The 10,600-nt window shown below is 46.3% G+C and overlaps 1 protein-coding gene across 1 annotated transcript in view; it reads right to left on the bottom strand.

Annotated features, from left to right (window-relative positions):
* Nucleotides 1-2,879: 2,879 nt before the first annotated feature.
* The window catches only part of KLHL40 (kelch like family member 40), a 45,259-nt gene continuing 37,538 nt past the window's right edge, over nt 2,880-10,600 (bottom strand). The window contains exons 2-6 of the mRNA XM_063924352.1: nt 8,398-8,558; nt 6,079-6,186; nt 3,543-3,728; nt 3,260-3,406; nt 2,880-3,142 (exon numbers count right to left, since the gene is read on the bottom strand). Coding sequence (XP_063780422.1) covers nt 3,031-3,142; nt 3,260-3,406; nt 3,543-3,728; nt 6,079-6,186; nt 8,398-8,558 — 714 coding nt within the window. The 3' untranslated portion in view covers nt 2,880-3,030. The remainder of the gene's footprint in view (nt 3,143-3,259; nt 3,407-3,542; nt 3,729-6,078; nt 6,187-8,397; nt 8,559-10,600) is intronic.

The following is a 10,600-nucleotide window of genomic DNA, read 5'->3' as shown; positions in this document are numbered from 1 at the left end:
CACATGGTCCACGTTTTCCATGTCACCCGACAGGTGCACTGTGTATCACCGACTGTCACATTTTAAAAATCTACAGGTGACCTGCAAAACATGAACCGTGTGGGGTCCTGAGGACCGAGTTTGAGAACCTATGTCCTCAGGCATAGGGTGGGAGGAGGTGGCCGACTCAATAAGTTCCAATACAGATGCCTCTCACCCACCTTAAAGAGACTGTAGCTGTGACTCACCCACTCAGGAGGGACCTGACCCCAGTGCACAGTCTCCAGGAAGGGCTCTGAGTGGGTCCCAGCACTGCAGCTGTTGTGTGGCCTGATCCGCGGACCTCCGCGCTGGACGCTCTCCATTTCCGAGTGTGGCCTGCTACTCGAGGCCGCGTCTTCCCCCGGAGGGCTAGGCTGCAACTCGCGAGAAGCAGAGGAAGCGTCCCCAGGCTCCTCAAACAGCACCCTCTGATGCCGCTGGAGTCTGGGCTGGGGAAGAGATGGATAGGGCACTCGTTTGAAGGCTGACGGCGTCTGGAGGGAAACTAGGAGCCGTCCGTTCGGGAGCTCCATATAGCTGCTTCCTCTCAGCTGGCCAGGCCATGCCCCCGGGGTCAGGTCATTCTAACCTGTGACTACGTATTCAGACATGATACTGTGATTCTGCTTTTAGACATGTGACCTGGGAATTTGCCAAATCTGGCAAGCTGGCAGATTCCCAGGTCTCATCTCCGTGACCTTGGTCGGGAGCAGGGTCCTGAATTCTGGACTTAGTCCCATGTTGTTTGGTTTCATACATGCAGAAATCCCGGGTTGACTTGATACGCATTCATGTGCAAAAATCTGGGATTTAGCTGCATGTGTGAAAGGGGTAAAAGAGGGGTTTTAAACATAGTTACTGACTTTTGAGATGCGCCACCAGAAAGGTGCAACCCAGTTGCCAAGCCGGGTGGGGGTGTATTTGTGATATGCAGTGGTGCCGAAGGGGAAGTTAGGAGGCGGGGGTACCTATTACCTGGGCTGCTGGAGGGGACAGGAGGGTTCATCTTCACGTTTCATATCTAAAAAATTTCATTTTATGGTCTAATGGCCCTTAATGAAGAAATAAAGTGTGTAAACATATTATGTTTTTAGTTTACATATTTTATTACCAGAAAAGCTCTATCAAAATTCTACAAACCCCCCCCCCCCCCCCACCACCACCACCACCAACCTCATCCTCCCCCCCCCCCCCCCCCCCCCAAATCTTGAAACACTTATTTTTTAGAAACTGCACAATACATTTGGCAGACATGTTGTTCATTTATATCTTGGGAAATAAATTAACCTTGTGTATATTCTAGCATAATTTCACACTGTTGCGCTACACCGTAAATCTGAATACTCAGGTGGGCCTACATCTGATGTCACTACGTCACTAGGCCACGTCACTAGGCCAGTGTTACATCAAATACAACATAGTTTCTGTATGACCACACAGAGCTGGGGGATAAAGCCATAAATAAGATGGGGCTCATTCTTGAGACTTGGGGGGTCATTCCGAGTTGATCGCTCGCTAGCTAGTTTTAGCAGCCGTGCAAACGCTATGCCGCCGCCCACTGGGGGGTGTATTTTAGCTTAGCAGAAGTGCGAAAGCACGTGCAGCCTAGATCTGCAAAAACAGTTTGTGCAGCTTCAGAGTAGCTCTGAACCTACTCAGCGCTTGCGATCACTTCAGCCTATTCGTGTCCGGATTTGACGTCATACACCCGCACAGCGAACGCCCAGCCACGACTACGTTTCTGCAAACACTCCCTGAAAACGGTCAGTTGACACCCACAAATGCCCCCTTCCTGTCAATCTTCTTGCGCCCGTCAGTGCGACTGAAAACTTCGCTAGAACCTGTGCTAAACAACAAATGCCTTTTGTACCCGTACATCTCGCGCGCGCATTGCGGAGCATGCGCAGAAATGCCGATTTATAACCTGATCGCTGTGCTGCGAACAACGGCAGCTAGCGATCAACTCGGAATGACCACCTTGATCCCAACAGGCTGTAGCAGTAAACATGTTTAAACAAATAAAATATTGCACCGTTCTGCAGAATATCATGATTGAACAATGACAACTATGTACAATTCCCTAAATGTCACCCCGGCGTCGTCTTCTTTCCTTGGTATTCCAGGTATGTTTCCAGCTATTGCCAAATGGTGGAAAAGGACATCATAGAAAAGCTCTGACCTGTGTGTAACCTGTACTTAAATAAAAACTGAAATAATCTCCTGTGTGACAATATCTTGGCTTCCATCAATGGGGGTCATTCCGAGTTGTTCGCTCGCAAGCTGCTTTAAGCAGCTTTGCACACGCTAAGCCGCCGCCTACTGGGAGTGAATCTTAGCTTCATAAAATTGCGAACGAAAGATTCGCAATATTGCGATAAGACATCTCTGTGCAGTTTCTGAGTAACTCGAGACTTACTCTTCCAGTGCGATCAGTTTAGTGCTTGTCGTTCCTGGTTTGACGTCACAAACACACCCAGCGTTCGCCCAGACACTCCTCCGTTTCTCCAGCCACTCCCGCGTTTTTCCCAGAAACGGTAGCGCTTTTTCACACACTCCCATAAAACGGCCAGTTTCCGCCCAGAAACACCCACTTCCTGTCAATCACATTACGATCACCAGAACGAAGAAAAAACCGTGAGTAAAATTCCTAACTGCATAGCAAATTTACTTGGCGCAGTCGCAGTGCGGACATTGCGCATGCGCACTAAGCGGAAAATCGCTACGATGCGAAGAAATTTACAGAGCGAACAACTCGGAATGACCCCCAATGTCTGGAAACCTTTACTTATGTATTTCTGTTGGACCTCTCACCGTAATGAATGTGGTGCAGTATAACAGGACATAAGTTTACACTTCCATACACTAAGCAAAATCCTTTAATCCCGTACACTTCCTCTGTCCTTCATAACTTTCATTACTCAAGCGGAACATAATTTGCCCTAGCCCTGTTATTTCCCTGTCCCGTGTCTCAGGAGACATCGTGGCCCAGCTTCTGACTGGTCGGCGGAATTACATTTTCGTTAGTCGGAGAGTATTGAGACGCGCTGCCAGAAATGTTGCTCCAGAAGCGTAGCGGATCTCTCTGAGGATCCCTTCCCAGGTCTTCTCATCTTCATTATACCTGAGGATGCAAGCGAGATGGAGAAGGTCAATGAGGAGACAGCAGCAGAGGGAGGTCATACAATCTGCCGACTGGGTCATATATAACTGAATGATCATGATATCGCTGATGTCTCACCTCCAGATGTCATTCATTTCTGTTGGCACAAGTTCTCCACTTTCGTTCTCCACTGTCGCAAACCCACCGACGGCGTAGAGCGTTCCGTCCATACTGATGAGGCTGAGGGAGCTCCGCTCCTGTGGAAACTCTGTAAAGTCTTCCCACCTGGTGAATGAGAAATGATTTATTGTAGGCAGCGGAGAATGCCATTTCCATAAATGAGGTACTAGTGACCTCACCGAGGCATGAGGCACGAAAATGCTTGTGCGTCACTGTACGATGGCGGATGCATATTACTCACTTATTAGTCTTGATGTCGTAGGCCTCCATAGTATTTGTCAATCCGGTGTCTGTAACCCCAGTAGCGACCAGGATCTTCCCGTTGTGAAACGTAGCTCCAAACAGTGACCGAGCGGTCTTCAAGGGCGCCAGATCGCTCCATTCAAACTTCTTAGGGTTGTAAACACAGAGTCTGTTCAGGCATTTTCTGCAAAGGACAAATATGACAGAGGGGGGTAATAAGGGTAAAAGGGACAAGACTTGATTTGATTTGATTAGCATTGTTTATATCACTCCTATAAGTGTATAAATCCAATAAGCAATAAATAAACTGTGGGTGTGTTTTAGAGGCATCAGTCAGGCCATTCAACCATTATAGAGAAATTGGTCCTTTAATATGACATCCGCATAAGCAGGATATAGCACTGCGGGTGGTCGTGTAACCGTCTGTGGGTACAAGGCCCTACGTTAGTTTAGATAAGGGATGAGAAACTTTCGCTTTTAAGCAGCAGCAAATTTACAGCAATTGTCTCATCCACAAAAGTCTAATAAATAATGTATCCCAGTGTTTCTCTAATCCAGTCCTCATGGCAGGGGCGTGTTAATAGAGTGAAGGGGTTTGTGTGCAGTCTGTCCGAGCCCCCTCCTTTCTAGCTGGCAGCAGAATTAATCTGAGCACTAGGAGCACAGAGTATCCTGGAAAAATGGCACAGCAGCCATTTTGCCAGTGATTTTCATACTACGCGTGCTCAAAACACCAGGAAAATGGTCTCCTTGCCATTTTCCCGGTGATTTGTGTGGGACTCCGGAGAGGTAAGTAATGAAAAATGGGTGCAGGGAGAGCTGTGTGGGCCCCACTGAACCCAGGACTTTACCCATAATAGATATACCACTTCCTTATGGAACCCTAAAAGTGCATGTTTTCACGATCATCTAGCTGGAGCACTGAAAACACAATAGGTCTACAGGTGGTTATAATTTTATTCCTTAGGATACCAAAACACGCACTGTAAGGGTTCCATGAGGACCGAGTTTGAAGAACACTGATGTTACCTATATTATTTCATCAGGACATGGTAGTGTGAAAGATTCACACCTGATCCCACTGTAACATAGGCAGTGTGTGGGTCGTGTTTACTTATGGAGCTCGGACTCTGATGATAAAGTCATTTATATATTTATAATAACATAACACCTGACCAATAGATGGGAATTAATCTGCAACTTGTCTTTGGGATTATTCTGTGAACTTTTCTAAAAGAGTACAGTATATTAATTTTTCAGACTTTTTTATGGTAACAGAAATGGGTAAAGATTATTTACTAAGGGGTATATTCAATAACTGTCGGAAGCTTCCGTCTTGTCGGAAAGACGGCAGTTTCGACAGTTTTAGGTCGGAAGGGGTACAGCCCCATTTATTCCGACAAGTTGGGAAACCCAACTTGTCGGAATGCACGCTGATCGGCGGTTTCACCTGCTCCCGGCGCTGAGGACATTACTTCCTCCAGGCAGCTCTCATCCCCCGGCGCCGCTGACAGCTCCCCCCGCTGCTGACAGCAGCAGCAGGACACGGGAGCGGCCAAATCCGACAGTCGGATTTGGCCGCTCTTTTGAATAGGGGTTGTCGGGTCCATTCCGACAACTGCATGTCCGAATGGACCCGACTTTTATTGAATATACCCCTATGGGGTGTATTCAATAGCTGTCGGATTTGATCCAACTGTCGGAAACCGGGGCTTTTCCGACAAAGCTTGTCGGATTCCGACTGTCGGATTGAATCCGACTATTCAAAACCCCGGTTTCCGACAGTAAACGTGTCGGAACGGTTCCTTTCCGACTGTCGGATTGCTGTAATGTATAGTAAATGGCATTCCGACAGCTTTCCGACAGAACTCTATTCAATAGAAGATTGTCGGAGCCTTTTCAGTGTTTTTTGTGTGGAATCCGACAATGTGATTCCGACTATTTTTTTTAAGGGAAACTTAAAAAAAATAAAATTATGGGGGCTATTTACTAAGCCTTGGATGAAGATAAATTGGACGGAGATAAAGTACCAGCCAATCAGCTCCTGTCATTTTTCAAACACAGCCTGTGGCATGGCAGTTGGGAGCCGATTGGTTGGTACTTTATCTCTATCCAAGGCTTAGTAAATAGACCCCAGTGTAACTGCACACAAACCCCCATCACTTTTATGGTACCGATTTATATAGTTGTGTTCCCCGCCTGAGTCAACGTTAAAGAGAATATAAAATGTTCTTAAAAATGTATATTAATAAAGTGCAAAAAAAACAACCTTTTTTAAGTACTAAATAACAAAAACCGTAGTTATTACATCCTTAATAATGTATTTTTTTTAAATATAAAATAGTAAAGTTGTTCCATCGAAGATAATCTAGGTCATTTTCACATGTCTCCACTTTCATATCCCGATCCACATCTGTAGTGGATAGGTGATACAGAGAATGAAGGGGACACGTTCCCCCCCGCCCCCCAACCGCCCCTTCCCCGACAGTGCTCCTTCTCCACCAGCCATTGTGGAAATGACATGTCGTACTCACCGGTCGCTTCCTTTCCCTCCGATAACATAAACCAGGTTACCATGCGAAACCACTGCGTGTCCGTAAACAGCATAGGGCAAAGGGTCAGACTCCCCCCATTTAAATGACCTGTAAAATAACAGACGCAAAAGAGAAGTTGAAGTCAAGAATGAACTCTACACATGACCAGTGATATTGTAGTAATCTTATTACACCAATAATAGTTTTAAAAAATGTATCCGTGTATATGCAAAACAAATAAAAATGAATTATGTGATAGAAACAGTGCCCTTGAATGGGTGCCTTGGATGACTGAGCTCTACGGGGGTCATTCCGAGTTGTTCGCTCGCAAGCTGCTTTTAGCAGCTTTGCACACGCTAAGCCGCCGCCTACTGGGAGTGAATCTTAGCTTCTTAAAATTGCGAACGAAAGATTCGCAATATTGCGATAAGACATCTCTGTGCAGTTTCTGAGTAACTCGAGACTTACTCGGCATCTGCGATCAGTTCAGTGCTTGTCGTTCCTGGTTTGACGTCACAAACACACCCAGCGTTCGCCCAGACACTCCTCCGTTTCTCCAGCCACTCCCGCATTTTTCACAGAAACGGTAGCGTTTTTTCACACACTCCCATAAAACGGCCTGTTTCCGCCCAGAAACACCCACTTCCTGTCAATCACATTACGATCACCAGGACGAGGAAAAAACCGTGAGTAAAATTCCTACCTGCATAGCAAATTTACTTGGCGCAGTCGCAGTGCGGACATTGCGCATGCGCACTAAGCGGAAAATCGCTGTGATGCGAAGAAATTTACCGAGCGAACAACTCGGAATGACCCCCTACATGCAGCCGGGAAGAATAGCACCTTTTAAAAAATGTTTTCTTATGTTTGATATCTGTGCTTTTATATACGTTTGCTTTTAATATTCCATTGGGATTATAGTTGGAATTATAGTTCACATCTAGTTAGGGAGACCATTGTACGTTAGGATTCATTTGGAATATGCACTGTTATGATTACCAGAACTTGTACTGTTATACTGCTGTTTTTAGAACTGCCTGTAAAACCTGACCTGCAAAACCTGCATTTGAAGCTGTATCCTGCCTGGTGTGGAATATGGGGGTCATTCCGAGTTGATCGCCAGCTGCCGTTGTTTGCTGCGTAGCGGTCAGTGAAAATCACGGCTTATCTGAGCATGCGTATGCACTGCAATGCGCACACGCGTCGTACGGGTACGAAGTCCTTTGTGATTTTGCACTGGTTCTAGCGACGATTCCAACCTGGGTGTCAACTGACCTTGGCCGGGCGTTTGCTGGGCGGGTATCTGACATCATTACCGTGTCACTCGTCGCAGCAATCATCGCACAGGATAAGTAACTACAGGGCTGGTCTTGTTTTGCACAAAATGTGTTTGCATGCGCTCTGCTGCACAGGCGTTCGCACTCCTGCAAAGCAAAAATACACTCCCCAGTGGGCGGCGACTATGCGTTTGCACGGCTGCTAAAAACTGCTCGCGAGCGAACACCTCTGAATGACCCCCATAGTGTGTTGGATTATACTCCATCTATGTGATTCCTGACACACTATGCTTCGTTCTTTTTGTGCCCTGGTTTTTGTTAAAGCAGCATAAGGCATTCATCCACCCATCCATCTGCCCATCCTACCTCCCATTCATCCACCCACCCATCCGCCCATCCTACCTCCCATTCTTCCATCCATCCACCCAACCTTACTCCCATTCTTCCATCCATCCAACCAATCTTCCTCCCATTCTTCCATCCATCCATACGCCCATCCTACCTCCCATTCTTCCATCCATCTGCCCACCCTTCCTCCCATTCATCCACCCACCCATCCGACCTCCCATTCTTCCATCCATCCACCCAACCTTCCTCCCATTCTTCCATCCATCCATACGCCTATACTACCTCCCATTCTTCCATCCATCTGCCCACCCTTCCTCCAATTCATCCACCCACCCACCCACTCATCCGCCCATCCTACCTCCCATTCTTCCATCCATCCGCCCACCCTTCCTCCCATTCTTCCATCCATCCATATGCCTATCCTACCTCCCAGTCTTCCATCCATCTGCCCACCCTTCCTCCAATTTATCCACCCACCCACCCATCCGCCCATCCTACCTCCCATTCTTCCATCCATCCACCCAACCTACCTCCCATTCTTCCATCCATCCACCCAACCTACCTCCCATTCTTCCATCGACCCAAACTTCCTCCCATTCTTCCATCCATCCCGTGCAGCATATTTTAAAAACTGACCTTCATGTGTCTGATATATACAATTGTGAGTTTATAATACTTTAACAGTATCACTCACGGTCGGTCATAGCACAAAACGGAGTCCATGGTTTGTTCCCCCTCCTTCAGTTCTTTGCCACCTACTAGATAGATGGTATTTTCTGACTCCCCAAAACCAAAGAGGCACCTTGCAGATGGGACAGGTGGCATTCCCAACCAGTCAGAATCCAGGTGATCAAACTGCAACATCAGAAACCAGATTTAAGAATACTGTGCCATTATGTAATATTACAGTCATTTACAGTGATGCAAACTGCCTTCTCACATGAGCTTGCAATTTAAAAGATAATAGATAACAAGAGAATATCACTGACGTACATTTAAAATGACAAGAGCATTATATTGAAAAATGGACTCCGCTTTTAATCACTGGAGATGATTTATGATGGCAGAAAGGCAATGGCCAGCGCTAAAGCCATTTGACAAAAGCTATTCTCATTGGTACCATGGAAGTGGGTTAGGAATATAGGGGCAAGACAAAAAACATGGCCTAACTCCGAGAAAGTGAGTGATATTCAGAGCTTTGTTGTTCAGGTTAGGTTTTATGTATACAGGGGGAAGTTTGAGTAAGAAGGAACAAGTTTGTACTAGTAAGGCTAGGACCAGGGATACCCAATATAAATAGCCACATGTGGCTGAAATGCAGTGCGCCGCAGCACAGTCTACACCTCCGGCCATCAAAAGGGCTGCACGTTACACTACATCTCCTTGATAAGTTAAAATAATACATTTAATCAAAGAGAGACAATTATCTGTAATAACATATTATCAGACATTTTCACATAAGATAAAGTTTGCAAGCTATGAAAAACATAACAATAGAGCGCTTGTGGCCACAGGTGCAGGCTCGGGGGGTCACATGTTGCCCATAACTTGTCTGAATCCACTTTATAGAACAGAGATATAGTAAAAATGTACATATAATAATAATAATAATAATAATAATCTCACACAAAGGCAGGTCCAATTTTCCAGTCGTCATTTACAGTATTATTATCTATAAGGAGCCACTAAGGTTCTCTAGCACCATACATATGATGGAACATATGGCACAATTGGGTAAGTACATGGGTGATCAGAGAGGACAGTTATAGACAAGTTCACAACTTTACAAATACACTATACATAATTGCATAATAATCTGCAGATTACATAATTACGTACTGACACAAAGGGAGAGAGGGTCCTGCTCACAAGAGTTTACATTCTAAAGGGGCTATGGATAGACACCTAAAGGGGGATGGCAACAAAGGCTGGAGTGTTTGGAAGAGGAGTTGTTGGCTTGGGTGAATGGATGAGTTTGGAGGCCCGGAGGTTGAATGAGTGTCTGTAAGAGCGAGGATTGGATCAGCACGGGAGAAGTCCTGTAGACGGAAGCAGGAGGAAGTGATCAGGCAGAGAGGCGGCAGTCATTGGTAGAGTGAGGTAGGCAGTAGGGAACTTGTGGTTATGAGGCTGGAGAGTAGGGATGGGAGAAGTGGTTGAGGACTTTGAAGGTGAGAGGTGATTGCATTTGGTTGTTAGTGGGAAAGGGGCCAGTGGAGTGACTAGCAGAGGTGGAGCAACAAGAAAGGAAAATTACGTGAACAGCAGGGTCAATGAGAGACTTAACAGGGGTGAGCTAGGAGATCAGTGGGGTGAGAAGTGTATTGCAGTTTTCAGGGCGAGCATTGATGATGGCGTGGTTGAGGGGTTTTTCTGTTCAAGGGTATGAGCCTGGAAATATTACAGAGATGGAAATGCCAGACTTGGGAGAGGGACTGAATGTGGGAGAACAGGAGAGGCCAGGGGAAGAGAGGTACATTTGGAGTCATCAGCCATAAGCTTTCGGGTTATATTGGAGGCTGAAGGAGCTGTGAAGCTTACCAAAGGAAAAGTTGTACTGGTAGAAGCGGACCAAGGACAGAGCTTTCAGTGAATGATAGGAGGGGGCCAAGAACAGAGCTTTCAGTGAATGATAGGAGGGGGCCAAGAACAGAGCTTTCAGTGAATGATAGGAGGGGGCCAAGAACAGAGCTTTCAGTGAATGATAGGAGGGGACCAAGAACAGAGCTTTCAGTGAATGATAGGAGGGGACCAAGGACAGAGCTTTCAGTGAATGATAGGAGGGGACCAAGGACAGAGCTTTCAGTGAATGATAGGAGGGGACCAAGGACAGAGCTTTCAGTGAATGATAGGAGGGGACCAAGGACAGAGCTTTCAGTGAATGATAGGAGGGTATG

The sequence above is a fragment of the Pseudophryne corroboree genome, chromosome 5 (assembly GCF_028390025.1).
Source record: "Pseudophryne corroboree isolate aPseCor3 chromosome 5, aPseCor3.hap2, whole genome shotgun sequence".
Lineage (NCBI taxonomy): Eukaryota > Metazoa > Chordata > Amphibia > Anura > Myobatrachidae > Pseudophryne > Pseudophryne corroboree.
The sequence above is the reverse complement of the archived record's forward strand: the minus strand, read 5'-3'. Positions and strand labels throughout refer to the sequence as shown.